Genomic DNA, 26,304 nt, shown 5'->3' with positions numbered 1-26,304 from the left:
ATGAATTTCTCTCTTACCCGCTTCCCTCTTTTCACTCTAAGAAGTGTTGGAGTGTCCTACCTCTGTGTTCACATAATAACCAAGAAGATTTTTGTCAACACTTTTACAACATTGTATTTCTTTCTTGAGAACTTTTTTAAACCATAGTTCTTACCTACTCATTCATACAAGGTATTTTACTTTACCTAACATTTCATTACCTATTTATCCTTCATTATCAGTGATGTTAGGGTGAGGCAACAGTAGTATTATTGGTACATGACCCTTAGAACACAGTACATTTTTGTCCGAGTGTAGCATAGCTTCCTTTTTCTTCACCCCCTCTTTTACAACTCCTTCCACAGACTCACAGCAATTGCCATCTAGTTGGTGGACATCATTCCTTCCCTTGAACTGCATAGAACTTATGGTCCAATATGCATATGCCTTATGTCCAAACTACACCTACAGCCCAGGTTCATTCCTTTGAACAAGGTGGTAGAATCATGGGGGCCTGAGCAAGTCCATGAACATCTTATTGGCATAGTTCTGTGAACATGAACACCAGGAACATTCACAGCAGCCCCTTCAAGGAATTCCAAAACATGAAGCCATAGTAGGAACCGTAGTGGCCAAGTGCAAATGGAGAAGGATGAAGGAGAGAGTAAAAGCAGAGCAGATAAATGGAACACAAGAATTCAATATTCAGTGTATAAGGAAGTGTGAATTATAAGTGTGCATGATTGGATCTGAATATTTTCCTGTACCCTGGAAGAAAGCCTCATTTTTTTTTTTTTTTGCTTGAAGTCAGTAGTCCATCCTTAACTCTTTGAGGCAAGAATGGAATAGTAGGTGCCATGGCACATTAAGTGAACACATTAGTAGAGAGCTCCTGTAGCACTCTATTAAAGAAAAGAAAAAAAAAAAAAAATAAGACTAAGGCCAAGTTTAGTGCGTCATGACCACAGAAGTGTCACATGTTTGCCATTATTAACTTGAAACATAGCTTGGGGGGCTTTGTATATATTCAACCCTATTTTAATTGTTAATGTTTGCCTTTCTCCTCCTCCATAATGCATAGAACTCAAAAGAAATCTTGGGAAAATGTTGTACATTAACACATATTTTGGGAAAGTATCTTTTGTGAAAAATTAGAAGAGGTAACTGGGGAAAGCCCTAATATTTTCTGTCAGCAACTGAAGAATCGGTAACTGTTTAACTTTATAAAATATGAAGATATGCAGTTTGTATAGGACCTCATTCATGTATCAGGAATGAAAAAAAATTTCATAATTGAAATATATCATGGAATTTATTATGGATTTTGTATAAGGATACTTCTAAGTTCTCATCCACTGGCTTTAGTTTCCTCATCTACCCTGCCCTTTACTTAGGACCAACATAAAGTTGAATAAGCTCATTAAATACTATTTCTAGTATTTTTGTTTTCTATGTTTAAAATATCTGGATATATTAAGAGTAAAGGGTAACCTACTAATACCGGAGGCACTTCTTTTCAAGGCAAAATTAATCTTTCTGTCAAGAGGCAAAATTTACTATAATATTTCTTTGGTATGTTGAAATAATGAATGATATAACAAAAATTATACCAAAAACAAATATTGCAACAAATTTTAAAGATTAAAGAATAAAATTCCTAAGACTTTTCAAATAAGAACCCAAGTAGATTAAACTGTATTTCAAACTGTAACTGACAGTCTACCTTATAATTTTATTCCATTTTCTCTGAGATCACAATCTAACATAGATCAGCAGAGAAAAATAAATTATTTAGATTTTCTGATATGAAAGTGAAAAAAAAAAAGTGATACTCTTAAGTACTATGAAAAGTGAAAGTCACTTAGTCATGTCCAACTCTATGACCCCATGGACTGTATTCTGCCAAGCTTCTCTGTCCATGGAATTCTCCAGGCAAAGGGGTCTTCTGACCCAGGGATCGAACTTGGGTCTCCCACAGTGAAGGCAAATTCTTTTACCATTTGAGCCACCAGGGAAACCTCCCAAGCATAATATGGGGCTGAAAATATTTATCTCATTTACATACTTGGAAACTGTATTTTTTTATAACTACCGTTTTATTTACTGGGCTTCCCTGGTGGCTCAGTGGTAAAGAATCTGCCTGCCAGTGCCAGAGATGTGGATTTGATCCCTGGTCAGGAATATCCCCTGCAGAAGAAAACAGCAACCTACTCCAGTATTCTTACCCAGGAAATCCCATGAACAGAGAAGCCTAGTGGGCTATAGTTCATGGGGTCACAAAAGAATCAGACATGACTGAGCAACTAAATAAAAACAATGACAAATGTTATTTACTAGAATCAGGGTATCACTTAAATGTGGTCTAGTGGGAGGCATGTTAAGCCAGGAAAAAATAAGGTCTGCATTCTAGCCTTGTCTATAAAACTGAACTATAGAGCCACAGCAAGAATATTGTCTGGTTTTATACTTGCAAAACAGATCTTTACCAGAGAAGAGTTCACTGTCATGTCTACAAAGTGGTTCACAGACTTACAGATTTTAAGTAGTAGCTGCTGCTAAGTCACTTCAGTTGTGTCCAATTCTGTGCGACCCCATAGATGGCAGCCCACCAGGCTCCCCTGTCCCTGGGATTCTCCAGGCAAGATCACTGGAGTGGGTTGCCATTTCCTTCTCCAATGCATGAAAGTGAAAAGTAAAAGTGAAGTCGCTCAGTCATGTCCAACCCTCAGCGATCCCATGGTCTGCAGCCTTCCAGGCTCCTCCATCCATGGGATTTTCCAGGCAAGATTACTGGAGTGGGGTGCCACTGCCTTCTCCGTTAAGTAGTAGAGACCAACATAAAGTTACTCTTTTTATTTTCTCAAGTGATTACATGAAAAAAGTGTGATTAAAATCTATAATTTTCATCATTTAATTACAGACATTTAATAATGAAATACAGAAAAGGTATTATTTCAGCATTACATAAAAATGCAGCATTTAACTTTATGAAAAGTTAATAAATATTATTTTCTTATTTTTTCTCAGATAAAGTTACAGACTACAAATTTATATACCATTTATATAAATAATTGAGGATTTACCAAATATCATGTATATTTAAACACCAAGTCCAAACCCTAATGATTCTTCTAAAATTATTGTTAAATAATAAACATCACAGGAAACATAGGATATTTTCCTGCCCTTTGCTTTATTTTCTATAAATCTAAGATAGAGATCATTAAATTAATGATGCATTTTTCAGGCATTTGATACATGGCAAACCATCTTTTTGTTATTTCAGATTGATTTTCCAGCTACTGAGTGGGAGTATATGAAACTTGATTCTGAAGAGAATGGAAGTGATCTTGAAGAACCACCAAAAGAATGTTTAAAACATATTGCCAGACTGTCACAGAAACAGACTCCCATACTGTAAGTGACCCAGTTCTTGGGAGAGGATTTTGCCTGCATTTCATGATACCAGCAGTCATTCTAGAAGCACTCATATCTGTTAAGAGTGAACCTTCCTTCCCACATAAATCCTCTCATTTCCTACGATCACATCTGTTGGATGATCCACTAATACTTAGGAGCTAAGTTAGTAATTGTGGGTTTTTTTTAAGATTTTTTTTATTATAACACTTAGAAACTTTAACTTTGATCAAAGGAAAAATAAAAAGATTGGAAAACATTCAGTTCAGAACGACAGAGCAGAGACTGAAGGATACAGATCAGCATTTAACAGTGATAAACCATTGTTCTTCAGTTAGATAGAAAACTGTTTTGGTAAACCATAAGATGTAAAATTTAATTATAATGATATTAAAAAAAAACAGAAATAGCTTATTTTTTTATACCACTAAATTGGTAACTAAAGAAGTGCTTAAATTTTGTCAAACACCAATTCTCTGGAAAAGAGATATCCCAGGAAGAATTATAAGAGATTACTAATTCTGTATACTTACTGTTTGTACTTAATATTTGGTAATCTCTAAGCCACAGTTTATGATGCTCTCATTACCAACATGGAAAAGCATAAAACTAAGAAAGCAACACTTCATGTGTGTGAGATATATAATATAATAAAACATTTTATTCCAAGAATAAGAGATTATTTAAAGGTTTTGAACAGGGTAGTCATGTGATCTGAATAATCTTTTTGAGTGATCCTTTTGGCTATAAGTTGAAGGATGGTTTAGAGAGGAAGTAGGAGAGGAAGACATTACTTTGTCAACAAAGGTCCGTCTAGTCAAGGCCATGGTTTTCCCAGTAGTCATGTATGGATATGAGAGTTGGACTATAAAGAAAGCTGACCACAGAAGAATTGATGCTTTTGAACTGTTGTGTTGGAGAAGATTCTTGAGAGTCCTTTGTACTGCAAGGAGATCCAACCAGTCCATTCTAAAGGAGATCAGTCCTGAGTGTTCACTGGAAGAACTGATGTTGAAGCTGAAACTCCAATATTTTGGTCACCTGATACGAAGAGCTGACTCATTGGAAAAGACCCTGATGCTGGGAAAGATTGAGGGCAGGAGGAGAAGGGGAGAACAGAGGATGAGATGGTTGGATGGCATCACCGACTCGATGGACATGGGTTTAAGTGGACTCTGGGAGTTGGTGATGGACAGGGAGGCCTGGCGTGCTGTGGTTCATGGGGTCACAAGGAGTCAGACATGACTGAGCAACTGAACTAAACTGAAAAGAGGAAGAGAGCAGTACAGTAAAGTAGCTGATGTAATATTTTAGGCAGAAGGCTGTGGTCACTAGAACGAGGGCAATGGCAGTGGACATTGTGAACATTGATAGTAATGGCTGGATTTGGAGCATATCTGGGAGTTAAAAAGGCATGACTTGATGATTAATAGTAAATAGGGGTGAAGCCAAATGAGAAACCAAATAATCAAGATACTGAAGAGTCTAAGGTTTGAAATTGCTGAACTGGGCAGATGTTAGAGTCATTTTCTGGAGGAGGGATTAGTTTGAGACCTTCCAGACTGAGGTGTTGAACGTGATTAGGCATTTCAGTTCAGTTCATTTCAGTCACTCAGTCGTGTCCAACTCTTTGCGACCCCATGAACCGCAGCACGCCAGGCCTCCCTGTCCATCACCAACTCCCGGAGTCCACCAAAACCCATGTCCATCGAGTCGGTGATGCCATCCAACCATCTCATCCTCTGTTCTCTCCTTCTCCTCCTGCCCTCAATCTTTCCCAGCATCAGGGTCTTTTTCAATGAGTCAGCTCTTTGTATCAGGTGGCCAAAGTATTGGAGTTTCAGCTTCAACATCAGTCCTTCCAATGAACACCCAGGACTGATCTCCTTTAGGATGGACTCTTTGGATATCCTTGCAGTCCACGGGACTCTCAAGAGTCTTCTTCAACACAACAGTTCAAAAGCATCAATTCTTCGGCACTCAGCTTTCTTTATAGTACAACTCTCACATCCATACATGACCACTGGAAAAACTAGTTTGGGGTAATCTTGTTACTGCCCTGAGCTCTAATTTCCACACATCCTACTCTTTTCCTCAGTCATTTCAAGCCAATGACATCTCTTTACTTCATATATTTCACATATGCCATTCCTTCTCCCATCTCAGGGTCTTCTTATTTGGGATTTCCTCTTAATGAAATACTCCTCCTTAGTTCTTCACATGGCTGAATCATCTCATCTTGTAGTGAGTTAGTGTTAGAAAGTGTTAAAATGCTAGTCGTTCAATCATGTCTGACTCTTCACAACCCCATGGACTGTAGCCCACGAGGCTCCTAGGTCCATGAGATTCTCCAGGCAAGAACACTGGAGTAGGTAGCCATTTCCTCCCCCAAGGGATCTTTCTGACCCAGGGATCGAACCTATCTCCCGCATTGCAGGCAGATTTTTTACCATCTGAGCCACCAGGGAAGCCCCTCAACCTATAGGTCCTCACTTAATTGTGATCTTCTCAAAGAGACCTTCTTTCATGACCCTATCAAATGAGGTTTTTCCCTCTTTACAATCTCTCTTATTACCTTTTTTATCACACACAACACAATCTAGTATCATATTGTTCACTAATGTGTTTTTTTTTTTCTCATTTGTTTGTGAGAACCAAGAGAACCAGGAATCTATCTTGTTTATTACTACATTTCCAGTGTTCCACATTGTGCCTGATAAATAATATGTGTAAAATAAATGTTATAAAGGATAAAGTTCTTTGGCATAGAGTTTGGTTTAAAAATGACCTTACGGATTCTCATAGTCCTTATGACACATATTTTGATGATCCATCGTTATTCTAGACTATTGCCATCTTAATTAGATGAAGCATGTTTTGATAGTTCTTATTCAAAAATATAAAACTTTACATTTAACAAGTATGTCATATATCAGAGACTGATATATTTGTATGAAAGATTTTTAAAAATATAAAAAGTTGCTATCCTTTGAAATTTTAAATATGTTCAAACAAAAAATGTCAAAACCAACAAATAAATAAGCACAGAAACTGCCTTTAAATATTAAAGGTTTGTATTTTTAAATTAGCCCCAGTGAATTCTAGCTGGTTTTATACTTCAGTTTTCTATTTAAGTGAATAACTTATACATAAAATAAGCAACATTTTTCTGTTTTACTCACTCAAATACAATTATTAATGCTCAGTAGAGTACAGTTTCATTCAGGACTGTGAAAACAGATGGAGAACAGTCTTCAATGTGATAAAACTTATGTTAGAAACAGATTAAAGTCAATTTCCAAACACCACATTTTATGATTTAGTTGGTGACATACTTGTCTTCTTTCAAACTGGTTAAATGTAAGCAGTTGAGAAGTTCAGACTCAATGAAGTTTGGTGAAAATGTACTCTAACATTTGTAAAAATAAAAAGAATACCTTCTTGATGACCTCTAAAGAAAAGTATCTAATGTAAGGAAAATCTCAGAACATAAGGTAAAAAACAAATGTTTTGAAAGAAATTATGCCTCCATCTCTAGCCATGAAGGTTACCTATTATATTACTAAACTAGTCCTCCTGAATTAAAGAAATATGATACAAGAGAAATACATATAAAGCAACTGCTCTCAGAAATTGAGCAGAGAAGGCTTGAGGTGAACCCATGAGTAAAAAGGCCTTCGGACCCAGAGACATTTTCTGTAGCATTGCTCTGGAAGTTATAATTAAAGAAGAGCAGGCAGGTCTTACCTCCTGAGATTAAAAAATAAATAAATAAGGCAGAGATCACAGAGTTTAATAATTTTGAGGCAGCTAGAATTTCCAGAGAATAATAGTAGAGAAAGGCATATCCACAGAATAGGAGCTTCAGAAATATGTAGTGGTGTCCCCTTATATATTCAGCTGAGTACTGAGCCACTCATGAGCACGTGGGGATTTTATAGCAAAAGAACTGCTACAGGGAGATATGAAATAAATGTAGATTCTAGAGGTTGTACAATGCTGGGAGACATAAATTTTCTGACCAGTAATGATGCAGAAAGATCACAGAACACCTCAGCACTCAATAAAGAAATCAGAAAGATGCATATTAGGAGTAAATGTGCTCTAGCTCAAGATTTAGGACTGTGCTTGGCCTAGTCTAACACATCATAAAAACAGACCCCAAGAGGATTAAGCTGATCTACTAGTAATTAAACTGCCTCCTAAAAAAAAATTGGAAACATTCAGCACTCAAATGCAGCAAAATGCAGACTCTGAACAATGTAGGATTTTAAATGTTTAGTGTACAACCAATAATTGCTAAACATAGGAAAAGTCAGGAATACATAACCATAGACCAGGATTGAAGGAGGCAGTTAATAGAAACAGCTTCAGATATTTTGCATGTGTGCTAAGTTGCTTCGGTTGTGTCCAACTCTTTGCAACCCCATGGACTATAGCTTGCCAGGCTTCTCTGTCCATTGGATTCTCCAGGCAAGTACAATGGAGTAGGTTGCCATTTCCTCCTCCATCAAATATTTTACAACTGTTATAAAGGTATTTATGGGTTTAAATTAAAAAATACATATGGGTGAACAAATGAAGTAGAAAAATGGAAATTTAAGAACTGAAAAACACAGTATTAAAATTTTTAAAAATCACTGGAAAAGCTTAATAGATTGCATAATGAAAAAAAAAAGAACAGTGAATTTAAAGAATGGGCAATAGAAATTATCCATGTTGAAGAACAGAAAGAAAAAAACCTGAAAATAGTGATACAGCTTTGTGACCTATAGGACAATTATCAAGCAATGTAATATGTATGTATTGGACACACAGGAGAGAAAAGAGATAGTGAAGAAAAAAAATTCTTAAAGAGATAATAGCCAAAATTTTACAAGTTTAAGTTTTAAAAAATCACCTACAGATATAAGAAACTTAGCAAATTCCAAACACATACACACACACACATCACCTAAGCACACCATAGTCAAATTTCTGAAAACTAAAGATAAATATAAAATTTTTCTAAGGCTTCAGAGAAAGTCAACAAATCACATTCATGGGATGAACTATAATTCTACAGATTTCTCATTAACTTCATATTTCTCATTAGAAACTATGGAAACCAAAAGACATTATAAGTTATCTTACATTTTGAAAGGAGAAAAGAAACTCTATCAACTTAAAAATTCTATAACCAGTAAAATTGCATTTCAAAAATTAAGGTAAAATTAAAACATTTCAACTAAACACAGCTGAGTTAGTTAATTATAAGCTCATCTGTACTGTAAGAAATTTTAAAGAAAATACTTTAGGCTGAAAAAAGATGGACATTCAAATCTACAGGAGTAAATGAAAAGTACCATGAAGGGAAATAGCTAGATAATAAAGATATACATTTTTCATGTTTATTAATTTATTTTTAAAAATATTTAACTAAACATAATCATAATGTACAAAATAAAAATAAAATGAGAAAAAATAAAAATAAGAATGAGAAATAGAAAAATAAAAGCATAGTATTCTAAGGCTCTTATGCATAAAGCAGTGTAATAACTGTGGTTGGCTGGCTCAGTGGTAAAGAATCTGCCTGCCAATGCAGGAGACATGGATTCAATCCCTGGGTCAGGAAGATCCCTTGGAGGAGCAAATGGCAATGCACTCCAGTATTCTGGCTTGGGAAATCCCAAAGATAGAATAAATGAAAAGACTGTAGTCCAAAATCACTGCAGATGGTGATTTCAGCCATGAAATTAAAAGACACTTATTCCTTGGAAAGAAAGTTATGACCAACCTAGATAGTATATTGAAAAATAGAGATATTACTTTGCCAATAAAGGTCCATCTAGTCAAGGCTATGGTTTTTCCAGTGGTCATGTATGGATGTGAGAGTTGGACTATGAAGAAAGCTGAGCACCGAAGAATTGATGCTTTGTGGTGTTGGAAAAGACTCTTGAGAGTCACTTGGACTGCAAGGAGATCCAACCAGTCCATCCTAAATGAGATCAGTCCTGGGTGTTCATTGGAAGGACTGATGCTGAAGCTGAAACTTCAATACTTTGGCCACCTGATGCAGAGTTGACTCATTGGAAAAGACCCTGATGCTGGGAGGGATTGGGGGAAGGAGGAGAAGGGGACGACAGAGGAGGAGATGGCTGGATGGCATCACTGACTCAATGGACATGAGTTTGAGTGAACTCCGGGAGTTGGTGATGGACAGGGAGGCCTGGTGTGCTGATTCATGGGGTCGCAAAGAGTCGGACATGACTGAGCAACTGAACTGACTGACTGACAGTCTACAGGGTCACAAAGAGCTGGACACCACTTAGCAGCTGAGCACTCATACACGCCCATGATGTGCTGAAGAAGAATATTATAATCTTGAAAGAAACCATAACCCCCAGATTTTAAGAGTACATTTAAAAGTAAAAAAGATAACAGAAATTAATTTTTTTTAATCCAAAAGAAATAAGAAATAAAAGAAATAATTTGGACAAAAGTAATTAATAGCAACATGGTTGATTTAAACTGAATCACATCAATATTCCATTAAATATAAATAAAAACCCCAATTAAAAGGAAGAAATTGTTAGCCTACATTGCAAAAGTAATATCCAACTTTATGTTGTTTACAGGTGCATATTTTAAATGCAAGAATTCAGCTAGATTAAAATTAAAAGAACTGAAAAAGATATATAAGGAAAATCATACCATCTTGATATATTTGGGGGAAAAATTTTGACAAGATTCAGCACCAATTCATGATAAAAAGTCTCAAAACTGGAAATAGAGTGGAACTTCCTCAACCTTCAACTCCGGAGTTGAATCTGGATCTATAGGAAAAGCTAGAGTTAGCATTATATTAAATGATGCACGAATAAATGTTTTCCCCCTAAGGTTGGGAACAAAGATGCTTGCCTAAATATTCCTCTTCAGTGTTGTACTGTCAGTCCTAACCAGTGTACTATCGCAGGAAAAAAAAAAGTTTTAAATGTGTAAAAGTCATAAAGAAATAAAACTGGCTCTATTTTCAGACGGGTAATTATGTAAGATCATAGCATTTGCAATTAATGTACAAAATGCAACTATATTCCAGTAAAAAGGGGAAAATAAATTTCATTTTTCTAAATTCGAACAATGTTGATATTTACAATATAAATATCTCTATCCCCTGCAGAAGGGAATACAACCCACTTCAGTATTCTTGCCTGGAGAATTCCATGGACAGAGGAGCCTGAAGGGCTAGAGTCCATGGGGTTGCAAAGAATGAGACATGACTGAGTGACTAACACACACATACTTAAAAATGCAAAACTTTGCTAAGAGAACTTAAAGAAAACCTCAGTAAATGGAAGGACATATCCCGCCATTGATTAGAATAACCATTATTGTTAAGATGACCATTCTAGTTGTTCCAAAATTAGTGATGAAAATACAATTATAATCTGGTAGAAAGTGTAATTTTTTTTCAAATGATCAGTATGCTTTTAATTAAACTGCAGTGACATGGATAATATTTTTTAATGGGCAAAATTAAAGAATGGCAAGAATGCTATACAATTGGTTCTGTCATACCCTACACCTGATAATGTAAAATGCAACAACCGCTTCGGAAAGCAGTTTCTTCAAAAAGTAAACACATGACATACAACCAAGTCATTTCCCTCCATGGTACTTCGTAGGAGAAATGCAAATACACCTGTACAAATACATGCACACAAATGTTCACAAAAGCTTTATTCATAACATTCCAAAACAGGAAACACTCCCAGTATCCATCAGATAGGAGAAAGGATAAGCAAATTGTGGTATGTTCATATAAAGGAGTAATACTCATTAACTGAAAGAAATAATCTACTGATATACTCAACAGTATGGATAATTTCAAAAAAATATACTTAGTGAAAGAAGCTATAAATAAAAAATATTCATGATTCTGTTTATATGAAGTTTGAAAGTAGATATTATCTGTCTAAAGTGAAAGAAGTCGTACTACTGCTAGCCTCTGGTAGCATAAGAAACTTTTATATCTTGAAAAGAGTGCGGATTTTATTATGCTTGATATGTGCATTTGTCAAAATTTAATTAACTGAATCCATGCATTCTCTTTTATGTAAATTATGCTTCAATAAAAGAGAAAAAGGCATTATTCAATATTGAAAAATGAATTCAGTTAAAACAAAATAATTAGTTTTAGTAGCATAGTAACACATGTATACCTGTGGCGGATTCATTTTGATATTTGGCAAAACTAATACAATTATGTAAAGTTTAAAAATAAAATAAAATTAGAAAAAAAAAACTCAAAAAAAATAATAATTTTATTATGGAATATTTTTCTTCTGGGGGGTTTCTGGTGAAGAAGGTAGTGACAAAAGAGAAAAAGAGCCCAAATGTACCTCAAAAACCATCCTCTGTAATTCGTTTCTTTCATTTTGCAGAGGGAGAGGATTTCAGAAGATATTGTAGAGATATAATGATATTTAAAATCTGTTAATAATTCTTGCTATCCCTTCTTGGGAGTTTTAGTTAATGAAAGCTGAGTGACAGAGTGTCAGTTTGGAGGAGACAGTGTTGAAAAGCTGTCATTGTCGTGTGAGAAATGCTGTCCTTCAGTTCAACTGTGGTCTTGAATGCCTTTCTTGGAGTGTAGGCAAAACATGGTAAACTGTCAGTGAATCAATGGCCCTTGTCCCAGATCTAGATCTTCTGAGGGGCACACTTGTGCATGTGAGAAAGTCCTATTCACTGGCATTTTAACTCCAAACTTCCAGCAAACTCTAAGAATTTAAAGCCAGAATCCAGGGATGAAATGAGATCTTTGTTTCTGAAGTTTAGAGCAAAAAGTTTTCTGACCTCTGATGAAACTTGCTTCGAAATGAAGGAATATCATCTTTAAAATGTGCCATTTCTCCACAGGCCCACTTGGGTCTAAGTTAATTTCCAAATACAGTAAGAAAGCAAATGGTTGAGAATCTTTGTTCTAAGTAGTACATGTGGCAGAATTGATAAACTTGGTCTGCCTTAAAGGAGACAGAAACTTTGCTAACCAGAATGACATTTTTTAAAAAGTGGCAAAGATAAGAGCAAGGAAAAATACATGTGAATTATCTGAACTGAAATACATTTTATTTAATTTTTCTATAAAAGATTAAAGTTAGTGGGAAATAATCTGATAAAATAACCTATCAAACTGTCCCAAGAAGATAAAGGACTTATTTTCCAAAAGAAACTAAAAATCAAAGAACTAGACCTAATATTTTGCACTGACTGTTCATAACAAACATGTGTTAGTGTCATGAACTCCAGTAAATTATCACTTCCAATCTGGTTTTGCAGCCTCTCTGAGGAAAAGAGAAGATACTTATGGTTTTATCGCTTCTACTGCAACAATGAAAACTGCTCCCTTCCTTTGGTCTTGGGAAGTGCCCCTGGATGGGATGAAAGAACTGTTTCAGAAATGCATACCATTTTAAGAAGATGGAAATTCTCTCACCCTTTGGAGGCACTTGGACTTTTGACTTCAAGGTAAGAATTGCGTGACAGGCATGATATTACTAACGTGAAAATTTTGAAGAGAAAAACTGTAAGTCTCTATTCAATACCCATTCTGTTTATTTCCAATTTCAGTAGCTGTGGATATTAAATTTAGATAAATGTAAGCTGTGAATATAAATTTGAAACAAATCTAAACTATAATTGTGTCTTCTAAACTAAACTTGAAATAAAATTAATGGCCAGAGTTTCTTAAATGGGGAGTCTAGTTGCTCTTAGAGAAATAACAACCAAAAAATATTGAATAGGGAAAAATAAACTTCTCTACTTGTCCCTCTCTCAAAACAAAAGAGTCCTTAAAAATTGAAACAGTATCTTTTACTATTGAAATATTCAAAGCCGGGCAAAATACCCTGTTTATAGTAGGTGTCCAGTTAGTAAGACAATGATAATGATAACAAAATGAAAAAAAAAAACCTGTCCCTTGTGTACTCTCTGTATCTTCCCTAGAATAAAATGCATGGTGGTTGAGAATCCGGTGGATAATGATGTCATCGTCTAGTTAAGAGGAAGCATGTGGGAACAAGTGTGATGTCTGGTTCTGGCTTGGGGAAGCAGCTCTTACTTGGCTTCTGCTTCACATTCAAAGCCAAGAAGAGATATTTTAAGTCTGTCTTCATGGCATCAGCACTGATGCCATGAAGAAAGTCTGCAATCTCTAGAGTCAGAGAAGAATTGTGACACTCAGTTCTGTTCTGAATTCTCTCTCAAGATCCTGATGAAGGAGAAAGGAGGGAAAGAAAGTGACACAAAGGGCTTTTCAAACAATTTATTTTGGTTTATTTTAAAATTCATGGCTTTTATAAAACTTCTAGGAAGTGAAAGGAGGAGAAAGAAATTTTTTCCTATTATTTGTAGGAGTTACTAGAAGCTTCCTCTCAATCTTCCAAGTTCAAAATTTACAAATTATCTTAAAATTCTGTTTTTTGTGCCTTGTACATTGAATATTTCTGTTTTCTGATGTCTTTCATCGACGACTGTGCACCCATATACCAACCTTCCTTGATAAATGATAGAACATAGATAGATACATAGATAGAGTTTGTCTTTTAGTTGAGCTTGCAGCTTTCCCCCTTTTTATAAGGCTTCTTCTACATGGACCTTCTTTGACCTCACTAAGTAACACTGCCCACATTTCCCTACTGCAGTGCTTTGTTTCTTTATGAATTACATTATACTGCAATGTTTTACACACAACATGTGAAACATGTGATTTACCCACATTAGAATGAGAGCTAGTTAAACCCAGATAGTTCATCATAGTGTTTCTGTTTCCCACAAGCTTAATAATACCTGAGACATAGTAATTACTCAACATTGAATCAATCACTCTCAAAAATTCATGATCACTATTTATACCTTATTTTAAAATAATATTTAAACTATATTATTTGAAGGAATCATCAATTATCTTTGTTTCTTACATTGCCTTATACAGTTGAATTAATTAATGAAATAATTACATAAGAAAATCAATTAACAATTGGTTTCATTGGAATTGACTTCCCTGGTGGCTTAGATGGTAAAGCGTCTTGCTTACAATGTGGGAGACCTGGGTTTGATCCCTGGGTTGGGAAGATACTCTGGAGAAGGAAATGGCAACCCACTCCAGTACTCTTGCCTGGAAAATCCCATGGACAGAGGAGCCTGGTAGGCTACAGTCCATGGGGTCCCAAAGAGTTGGACACAACTGAGCGACTTCACTTTCTTTCATTGGAATTACTTACAGTTCATACTTATATTTCAAGAAATTTCTGGAAGAAATGAGTTCCCATTTTCACCTTACTCTTAACCTCTTTTTCTGATTTAGATAAGAGTAGCCAACATCTAAAAAAAGTTTTTTTAATTCTAATTGTTTTTTAGCTCAAGTAAGACTTAGAAAAGTAGCAGTTGTTGTTTTGTCATTCCTGAACTGATTAGCTCACAGAAAATTGTTTCAAAATATAAAGGTTAAAAAAAAGTGTGAAGGTAACAATTCACAGAATAAGAGAAGGTATTAGCAAATCCTATATCTTAATAAAGGAATTTAATTCAGAATATATACTCATGACTCAATAACCAGAAAATAAATAACCTAATTAAAAAAAAAATGGTCAGAGGGTCTAACATTTCCTCAAAGAAAATATAGAAATGTCCAATAAGCATGTGGAAAGATGCTCAGCATCATTAATCACTAGGGAAATATAAATGAAAACCACATTAAGATATCACTTGACACTAACTAGGATGGCTATAATCAGAAAAACAATTACCTTTGGCAAGGATGTGAAGAAATTGGAAATCTCATATACTGCCCATGGGAATGTAAAACGGGGCAGCCAGTTTGGAAACCAGTTAGTCAGTTTCTTAAATACTAAACATCAAGTTAACATATGACCCAACAATTCCACTCTTAGGTAAATACTCAAGATAAATGAAAAATAGGCAGTTCTATTTCCAGTTTTTTAAGGAATCTCCACACTGTTCTCCATAGTGGCTGTACTAGTTTGCATTCCCACCAACAGTGTAAGAGGGTTCCCTTTTCTCCACACCCTCTCCAGCATTTACTGGAGAGTTACTCAGCCATTAAGAAGAATACATTTGAATCAGTTCTAATGAGTTGGATGAAACTGGAGCCTATTATACAGAGTGAAGTAAGCCAGAAAGAAAAACACCAATACAGTATACTAATGCATATATACGGAATTTAGAAAGATGATAACAATAACCCTGTATATGAGACAGCAAAAGAGACACTGATGTAGAGAACAGTCTTTTGGACCCTGTGGGAGAGGGAGAGGGTGGGATGATTTGGGAGAGTGGCATTGAAACATGTATAATATCATATATGAAATGAGTCGCCAGTCCAGGTTTGATGCACGATACTGGATGCTTGGGGCTGGTGCATTGGGACGACCCAGAGGGATGGTACGGGGAGGGAGGAGGAAGGGGGGTTCAGGATGGGGAACACATGTATACCTGTGGCAGATTCATGTTGATATACGGCAAAACCAATACAATATTGTAAAGTTAAAAAATAAAAAAATTTAAAAAAAATGAAAAATAGGTTCCCTCAAAAATTTCTCCATGGATGTTCAGACCAGCATTATTTACAACAGCCAAAAAGTAAAAACAACTCAAATGACCATCAAATAATGAATGGATAGATAAAAAGTGGTCTGTCCATGCAACGTTAGAGTATTCAATGATAATAAGTGAATATTAATGTATGTTACAACATGAATGAACCTTGAAAACACGTTAAGCAAACAAAGCTAGTCACAAAAGACCACATGTTTTATGATGCCCAGATATAGGCAAATGAATGGAGACGGAAAGTAGATCAGTGATCACCTAGGGCCAGAGGAGTTTGGGGCAATGTAGAGAATGAGAACCAGTTGTTATGAGGTTTCTTTTGTGGTTATGATTCAGTAACTCTAGGAGGAAGCTAAAAGCCATTAAATTGTACACTGAGTGAATTGTATGGTATTTGTTACATCTCCATAAAACTGCTAAAAATACTTAAAGAATGATTGTAAAGGCAAAACTATTAATATGACTCTCTATTTCACTAAAGCCTAGTTTTTTTATGGGATAACTTTTTTAAGTTTCTAAAGCATTAACTATGGCTTTTTTTTTTTTTTTGGATAGCTTATTGTTCCATTAAGATGTACTTTGGTCTATTTTAAAGACGTTTAAATGTATTAACTAATATTTTCTTGTAAAGTTCATGGAATACTTTTTACAAAAATCTTTGTCAGCATGAAGCCTGCTTAGTTTTCTTGCTTATAGATAAAGAGGATTCACTAGATGGACTTCTATATTCTTTGATTGCTGATAACTAAGCTTCTCTACCTGAAGAGATGTTGAACATCTATTTGATTCTCTTAATATTTTAAGTATAAAGTTTAGATTTTCATTTAGTGCTCCCTTAGTACTGCCTCACTTTATTATCTATAATAACCCTATAAAACAAATACTATTATTATCCCAGTTTTACCTTTGAGGGAACTGAGGCTTACAAGGGTTAAATTGCCCAAATGGCACTTGTAAGTTAAGGAGCTAGAGTTAAATCCAGAGATTTGGAGCTTGCCATCCTCACCCTATAATTCACACCATTCCTACATAAATACATGCTGTTTGTTTATGTACTAAATATGTAAATAAAACTATCCTACAGTAGTTTGATTATAGTAAACAGCAGTACTTTCCCTTGGATGTTTCCACTTCACTGTGTAATTTCTTTTTTTCTGAATAATCAGAGTTTTAGATGTTATGAGGACTGGTTTCAGAATAGAGTGGGGTTTAGAAAGCATCAATCAAGGAACTTAGTAGAAACTTGATTTATTTGCACATTGAACAGTTCCTTATCATGCATCAATAAAGGTCACTGAAAAGGTTGGAGTGTTTCCACTGTACTCATCCTCCAACTCCCACTCTCAGTTTAACAGAACTGTTAAAAAACTTGAGGACAGGCTGTTTCGAGAAATGAACCTTTCAACTTCTCTAAATTCAAAAGCTGACTTCTCTGAGAACAAACAGTATGTGCTAACAAGTAAGTTGTCAGAGTGAGTTCTTCAGAGGTCTATATTTTGTCTCCATTGAATAATCTATTTTTTTCCAGTGGCTTAACCTCCTGAGAACTGACGTGCTCCATTTCTAGCTCAGATAATTTTTAATATTGCTGATTACTTAATCCTGTTTGAAGATTCACCACCTCCTGCTGGCTTCTTTTTAGCAAGAAACATGTTGATATTTGATTTAGCTCTTGTGGGCCATAGGGTGTTAATATTTCCACAGCTGAGCATTAACAGTGTGTTCAGCGGGTACTGATACTTCCATTAGAGAAGGCGGTGCTGTCAGAATACCAGAGACCAAGGGCTAAGGTCTGTAGTTCTTGGCAGATGGTTGCTATTTTCTTGAACCCTGGTGCACAGACACAACTATTCAACTACTAATAATAAGCAGAAATTACCCAAGGAATTAGAAGGCAGTTCAAAGAAAGCATTCATTTAAAAATAGCAACTCTGAATTAGCATCAGAGGATTACATCAGAAGCTTAAATAAAAATTTGACAAGGTACTAGAACTTCCTATCCTACATGAAGTGAAATTATTGTCTTGCAGAAACAAGAGCAATACTTAATAGGCAGTGCCTTAGCTTTGAAAATCAGTTTCCCTGGAAAAATGTCCCACAAAAATGTTTGCATCAAACCGCTGTATTCTTTATTGTAGAGATTAATGTACTAAAGTCATTCTTAACTACCATTGTAAGCAGGCCAAAGAGAATATGGAAAAGGTAGACAGCTATAACTTCCACATTTGACTAAACAATCAACTAATAGATGATGATGTATTCTTTCCATTTATTTTTTGAGCAAAAATATGTATATATGGAAACTGGCACACAATGAATCAAAGAAGCAGAATAGGACACAGCAACTGTGTTTAAAGAACATACACTTCAGAGGGAAAGACTCAAACTGAAGATCACCATACAATGTTCTCCAGACTATAATCATAGTGTTGAGTGCTGTATGCCTCCAAGAAAGAGAGAGGCAGATTCTCTCAGAGAATGTAAGAAAAGGTTTGGAAAGGAATTGAATTCTGACTTGAAAAATTCATAGGCATTTCCTGAGTGGAGAAGAGAGGAAATGGAATTCCAGAAAGAAAGACTAGATGGTCAAAGTTATGGAAGTTCAGAGAATAATGAGAGATTTACTATAATATTATAAAGGAATGGTACTAGGAGACAAAGTTGAAAAGGCTGGTTCAGTTTAGATCATTTGGAGCTCTATAAGTCAGGCAATTATTCATAACTAACTTTACGGCAGCCCATGGAATCTTAAAAATGGGACTCAGGCAGTCTGATTTATTTTGTACAAGGATAATTCTGTGCATTAATGTAAAGTGTGGACTGTAAAAAAGAATAACAGCAAGGATATTAGATGTAGGTATAGAAATAGTCTACTTGAAAAGTGGTCTGGGCCTGCTCTAAGCATCAGTAGAAATTTACAGAGCAGACTGGAGAAACATTTCAGAGGAAAGTGAACAAGAGAGGAAATAAGGAAGACTTTGAACTTTCTGATTAGGTAAATGATAGATAATTACATCATTAACCAAGACAAGAGTTTTGGATGAAAGAGCAAATTTGGGTGTTGAAGTTGGATGCCATCTTCAAGGCCTCAAAGAGAAAATGGAGAAAACTAATTTGTGCCTCTTGGAATAAGATTGATCGTAAAGGTGAGAAGATCACTAAAGTTGAAGGAGGTAGGAGAAAGATTTTAATGTTTGGACTTCTTATGTTTGTTTAAATAAAAAAGCTCCAAGCATGTTTACAAACTGAGATGAAAGATGCATGAAGGGAAGGAAGCTCAGAAAACAAGGATGGGTGAAGAGACAAAATGAGATGACCCCAACACCCAACAGACTGGACCAAAAATGAAAATAGAGCTGTTATCAAGGAAAGAGAGTAACTTGTTCCTCTCAGTTGGGAGGGAAGGGAATATATGAATAGAATTATAGGTAACTATGGATACGGAGAAAGGAGTACAACAAGGCTGTATATTGCTACCCTGTTTATTTAACTTATATGCAGAGCACATTATGCGAAATGCTGGACTAGATGAGTTACAAGCAGGAATCGATTGTAGGGAGAAATATCAACAACGATATGCAGATGATACCACTCTAATGGCTGAAAGCAAAGACTAACTAAAAAGATTCTTGATGAAGGTGAAAGAGGAGAGTGAAAAGGCCGGCTTAAAACTCAGTATTAAAAAAAATTATGATCATGGCATCCAGTCTCATCACTTCATGGCAAATAGAAGGGGAAAAGGTGGAAGCAGTGACAGATTTTCTCTTCTTGGGCTCTAAAATCACTGCAGATGGTGACTGCAACCATAAAAGCAGAAGACGATTGTTTCTTGAAAGGAAAGCTATGACAAATCTAGACAGTGTATTAAAAAGCAAAGACATCATTTTGCTGACAAAGGTCCATATAGTCAAAGCTTTGGCCTTTCCAGTAGTCATGTGTGGATGTGAGAGTTGGACTATAAAGAAGGCAGAACACTGAAAAATTAATGCTTTCAAACTGTGGTGCTGGAGAAGACTCTTGAGAGTACCTTGGACAGTAAAGAAATAAAACCAGTCAATCCTAAAGGAAGTAAACCATGAATACTCATTGGAAGGACTGATGCTGAAGCTGAAGCTCCAATGCTTTAGCCACATGATGAAAAGAGCCAACTCCTTGGAAAAGACCCTAATGCTGGGAAAGATTGAAGACAGAAGGGGAAGAGGGCAATGGAGGATGAGATGGTTGGATGGCATCACTGATCCAGTGGACATGAACTTGGGCAAACTCCGGGAAATGGTGAAGGACAGGGAGGCCTGGCGTCCTGCAGTCCATGGTGTCTCACATGAAGACAGAGTCAAAGTGATATACTGAGAATGAAGAACTTAGAATTGTATAAACCAAAGACATGAATCTTACCTTTGTGCATTTTTGAAGAGTTTATGGAGTTGCTTCCAAATTTCACAGTTGACAATACAAGCTTTGAAATCAGACATTTCTGTCTCTGTCACTTATTAATGAAACACTTCGTTCAAGTTTTTATTTTTTTTCTTTTATTTTAGTTTTATTTATTTACTTTACAATATTGTATTGGTTTTGCCATACATTGACATGAATCTGCCATGGGTGTACATGTGTTCTCCATCCTGAAACCCCTCCCACCTCCTGCCAATGGGAGTAATAAGTATCATGCATTGTACCTTACAGGATAAAGTACTTATGAGAACTTTCAATAAATGCTACCAGTCAGTCTTGTCAACATCATCTTCTTCCTGGTATCTATGTTTTTAAGAGTGTTTACAGTTTACAGATTTTTTTCAATGCTAAATTGTAAATATCATAAAGTCACGGGAACAATTTCGTTTCTAGTAAGATTCACTAAGCTTAAATTCACTTGTCAAAACGTATATGGTAAAAGAGCAAATTTATATTTGAAAATTGAATAGTGACTTATAGATTACTTATTAAGCACTTTCAAAATATTATATGATTGACCTACAAAACAGTCTCTATAATATTGTTACCATCATGTGCAGTTTCCCCCACTTTATGGATTTCCACTTTATAAATAAAGAAATTGATATCCAGTTTGTTTATTCATTCACTCAGTAGATACTTACTGATGGCCTGTTCATGTTAGACACTTCTTTAGGCTCTGAAGCTAGCATGTTAAGCAAAAAGAAACATAGTCCTGCCTTTATGGAGTTGTAGTCCACTGGAAGTGGGGAGAAATAGGCCCTTACCAAATTATAAATGTAAAATAACAGGTGTCATAACAGCTCTGAGAGAAGTACATGGTTCCATGATAACATAAAATGAAGGACCCAAATCTTTCTCCAGAGTGGGAAAAGTCTTCCCTGAGGAAGTTTTATGTTTGATTGCATATCTAAGATGAGTGAAAATGAACTGGTGAAAGGGAAGATAAGAGAAGAGTTCCATGGGAAGACGGGAGCTAGGAAATGCAGAAACTGCATTTAGGAAGTGAGAAGAGAGCCTACTGTGAGCAAGAATTCCTTAGAAGAAATGGAGTAGCCATCATAATCAACAAAACAGTCTGAAATGCAGTACTTGGATGCAATCTCAAAAACAACAGAATGATCTCTATTCATTTCCAAGGTAAACCATTCAATATCACAGTAACCCACACCTATGCCCCAAACAGAAATGCTGAAGAAGCTGAAGTTGAATGGCTCTATGAAGACCTACAAGACCTTTTAGAACTAACACCCAAAGGGTTGTCCTTTTCATTATAGGGGACTGGAATGCAAAAGTAGGAAGTCAAGAAATACCTGGAGTAACAGGCAAATTTGGTCTTAGACTACAGAATGAAGCAGGGCAAAGGCTAATAGAGTTTTGCCAAAAGAACGCACTGGTCATAGCAAACACCCCCTTCCAAAAACACAAGAGAACACTCTACACATGGACATCACCAAATGGTCAATACTAAAATCAGATCGATTATATTCTTTGCAGCCTAAGCTGGAGGAGCTCTATACAGTCAGCAAAAATAAGACTGGGAGGTGACTGTGGCAAAGAATATAAACTCCTTATTGCCAAATTCAGACTTAAATTGAAGAAAGTAAGAAAATCCACTAGACCATTCAGGTATGACCTAAATGAAATCCCGTATGATTATTCAGTGGAAGTGATAAATATATTCAAGGGGTTAGATCTGATAGGGTTCCTGAAGAAGAAGGCAGAGATCAAGACCATCCCCCCAAAAAAGAAATGTAAAAAGGCAAAATGGTTGTCTGAGGAGGCCTTACAAATAGCTGTGAAAAGAAGAGAAGCCAAAAGCAAAGGAGAAAAGGAAAGATATACCCATTTGAATGCAGAGTTCCAAAGAATAGCAAGGAGAGATAAGAAAGCCTTCCTCAGCAATCAATGCAAAGAAATAGAGGAAAACAATAGAATGGGAAAGACTACAGGTCTCTTCAAGAAAATTAGAGATACCAAGGGAACATTTCATGCAAAGATGGGCTCAATGAAGGACAGAAATGGTATGGACCTAACAGAAGCAGAATATATTAAGAAGACATGGCAAGAATACACAGAAGAACTCTACGAAAAAGATCTTCATGACCCAGATAATCATGATGGCATGATCACTCACCTAGAGTCAGAAATCCTGGATTGTGAAGTCAAATGGGCCTTAGGAAGCATCACTACGAACAAAGCTAATGGAGATGGTGGAATCCCAGTTGAGTTATTTCAAGTCCTAAAAGATGATGCTCTGAAAGTGCTACATTCCATATGCCAGCAAATTTGGAAAACTCAGCAGTGGCCACAGGACTGGAAAAGGTCAGTTTTAATTTCAACCCCAAATAAAGGCAATGCCAAAGAATGCTTAAACTACTTCACAATTACATTCATCTCACATGTAACCCACTCTAGTATTCTTGCCTAGAGAATCCCGTGGACAGAGGAGCTTGGTGGGCTGCTGTCCATATGGTCGCACAGAGTCAGACACAACTAAAGCAACTAAGCATGCATGCATTGGAGAAGGAAATGGCAACCCACTCCAGTGTTCTTGCCTGGAGAATCCCAGGGACAGAGGAGCCTGGTGGGCTGCTGTCTATGGGGTCACACAGAGTCGGACACCACTGAACTGAGTTAGCAGCAGCAGCAGCACACGCTAATAAAGTAACGCTCAAAATTCTCCAAGCCAGGCTTCCACAGAACGTGAACCAAGAACTTCCAGGTGTACAAGCTAGATTTAGAAAAGGCAGAGGAACCAGAGATCAAATTGCCAACATCCATTGGATCATCAAAAAAGCAAGAGAGTTCCAGAAAAACATCTGTTTCTGCTTTATTGACTATGCCAGAGACTTGAACTGTGTTGATCACAATAAACTGTGAAAAAAAATCTGAAAGAGATGGGAATTCCAGGCCACCTGATCTGCCTCTTGAGAAATCTGTATGCAGGTAAGGAAGCAACAGTAAGAGTAAGACATGGAACAACAGACTGGTTCCAAATAGGGAACGGTGTACTTTAAGGCTGTATATTGTCACCCTGCTTATTTAACTTATATGCCGAGTACATCGCAAGAAATGCCAGGCTGGATGAAGCACAAGCTGGAATCAAAATTACTGGGAGAAATATCAATAACCTCAGATATGCAGATGACACTACTTTTATGGCAGAAAATGAAGCAAAGCTAAAGAATCTCTTGAAATGAAAGAGGAGAATGAAAAGTTGGCTTAAAACTCGACATTCAGAAAATCCGGTCCCACCACTTCATGGCAAATAGATGGGGAAACAGTGGAAACAAGAGATACTTTATTTTTGGGGGGCTCCAAAATCACTGCAGATGGTGACTTCAGCCATGAAATTAAGAGATGCTTGCTCTTTTGAGGAAAAGTTATGACCAAGCTAGACAGTATATTAAAAAGCAGAGACATTACTTTGCCAACAAAGGTCCATCGAGTGAAAGCTATGGTTTTTCCAGTTATCATGTATGGTTGTGAGAATTGGACTGTAAGGAAAGCTGAGTGCAGAAGAACTGATGCTTTTAAACTGTGGTGTTGGAGAAGACGCTCGAGTCCCTTGGACAGCAAGGAGATCCAACCAGTCTGTCCTAAAGGAAATCAGTCCTGATATTCATCGGAAGGACTGATGTTTAAGCTGAAACTCCAATACTTTGGACACCTGATGTGAAGAACTGATTCATTGGAAAAGACCCTGATGCTGAGAAAGATTGAAGGTGGGAGGAGAAGGGGACAACAGAGGATGATATGGTTGGATGGCATCACCGACTCAATGGACATGAGTTTGAATAAATTCTGGGAGTTGGTGATGGACAGGGAAGCCTGGCATCCTGCAGTTCATGGGGTCACAAAGAGTCGGACAGGACTGAGTGAGTGAACTGTACTGAAGAGAGCTAGTGTGCCTGTAGTCCAGGGGAGGAGTGTGTGATGGAAAGATACCTTCATATGGAACTAGATCATGTTAAGGTCTTCTAAACAGGGTCATGTTAAGCAACTTCATCTTTATTCTGATAGCAACATGAAGGCATAAATGGTTCTTGGCGACAAAAAATTTTGAATTGATTTGCATCTTTCACGGAGGAGGCAATGGCATCCCACTCCAGTAGTTTTGCCTGGAAAATCCCATGGACAGAGGAGCCTGGTGGGCTACAGTCCATGGGGTTGCTAGAGTCGAACATGACTGAGCGACTTCCCTCTCACTTTTCACTTTCATGCATTGGAGAAGGAAATGGCAACCCACTCCAGTGTTCTTGCCTGGAGAATCCCAGGGATGGGGAAGCCTGGTGGGCTGCCGTCTCTGGGGTCACACAGAGTCGGACACGACTGAAGCGACTTAGCAGCAGCAGCATCTTTCAGAGATTACTCTGGTTTCTGAGTGAAGCATGGATTTGGTGAAGGAAGCGTTAAGTAGATGAGAGAAGATGAGATAAGTTATGGAAGTAGTCCAAGGATCAGAGAATGGCAAGTGAGCCTTAGAAGGTGGTGTTGGTGGTGGTTGTTTCGTTGTTCAGTTGTGTCTGACTCTTTATGAAACCATAGATTGTAGCCCGCCAAGGTCCTGTGTCCATGGGGTTCTCCAGGCAAGAATACTGAAGTGGGTTACCATTCTGTTCTCCAGGGGATCTTCCCCACCTAGGGATCAAAGCCATGTCACAGGCAGATTCTTTACTGCTGAGCCACCAGGGAAGCCCTAGAAGGTGAGTGGTAATGCAATGAAATGAAGAAAACCAGAACATTTAGACATAAAAATGACAGGACTGAATGGGAAGGAGTAGTGAAAAAGAAGAGTACCAAGGATTATTCCCAGGTCTCTGTCTTTCATAACTAAGGGGATAAAAGTAACATTCCCTAAGATGGGGCACACTGGGAGACACATAACCAATAGAAGAACAAGAACTATGCGGTTTAGACTTTGCATGTTGGCTTTGAGGTGTGCTTGAGATGACCAAAGGTGTTCAAGAAAGGTATCTAAGCTGGAGACCCCAACATGGAAGTCATCAAGTGAAGGATGGGAATTAAGTCAAGGGTGCAAATAAATTTGTTTAGGGAGAGGTCTTAAAAAAGGAACCCTTCATATTTATTTATTTTTAGAACCCTTAATATTTAGACTCAAAATCCCTTATTCTTTTTTTTTCCCCACAAGATAATGAATAACTTTATTATCAATGAGTATTTTTTGGTTATACTTTGGAATTGTAAGTACACATTATTATTTTTTTCAGTCAGATGCCTATTGACTAGAATTATAAAACTCTAAGAACTTTTAAATCCTTTTTATTGGAGTATAGTTGCTTTATGATATTGTGTTAGTTTCTGCTGTACAGCAAAGTGAATCAGCTATATGAATACATACGTCCCCTCTTTTTTGGATTTCCTTCTCCTTTAGGTGGTGACAGAGTGCTTGTTATAATTCCCTGTGCTATACAGTAGGTTCTCATTAGTTATTTACTTTATACATGCTAGTGTATATACGTCAGTCTCCCAATTCATCCCACCCCTCTTCCCTCCATGGTGTCTATATGTCCATTCTCAGAAAGAGAAACATATCATAGATATCTTAAGTAATTCATTAATACCATGACTATATGGCTTACCCAGTGGGTAAAGAATCCACCTAAAGTGCAGGAGACACAGAAGACATGGATTTGATCCCTGGGTTGGGAATATCCCTTGGAGGAGAAAATGGCAACCCACTCCAGTATTCTTGCCTGAAAAATCCCATTAACAGAAGAGCCTGGCAGGCTATGGTCCAAATGGTCGCAGAGAGTCAGACAAAACTGAGCGACTAAGTACACATGCATGACTATATAGGCATTTCCCAGTATTGTTGTG

At 36.7% G+C, this 26,304-nt stretch overlaps 1 protein-coding gene across 5 annotated transcripts in view; it reads left to right on the top strand.

The window, feature by feature from the left end:
- Positions 1-26,304, top strand: part of PIK3C2G (phosphatidylinositol-4-phosphate 3-kinase catalytic subunit type 2 gamma) — a 669,869-nt gene that overhangs the window by 347,831 nt on the left and 295,734 nt on the right. For all 5 annotated transcript variants that reach the window (XM_059886331.1, XM_059886332.1, XM_010805449.4 and 2 more), the window contains 2 exons: positions 3,266-3,396; positions 12,718-12,906. In XM_059886331.1, the coding sequence (XP_059742314.1) occupies positions 3,266-3,396; positions 12,718-12,906 (320 nt within the window). The remainder of the gene's footprint in view (positions 1-3,265; positions 3,397-12,717; positions 12,907-26,304) is intronic.

The sequence above is a fragment of the Bos taurus genome, chromosome 5 (assembly GCF_002263795.3).
Source record: "Bos taurus isolate L1 Dominette 01449 registration number 42190680 breed Hereford chromosome 5, ARS-UCD2.0, whole genome shotgun sequence".
Classification (NCBI taxonomy): Eukaryota; Metazoa; Chordata; class Mammalia; order Artiodactyla; family Bovidae; genus Bos; species Bos taurus.
This window is presented reverse-complemented; position numbering and strand designations above follow the sequence as displayed.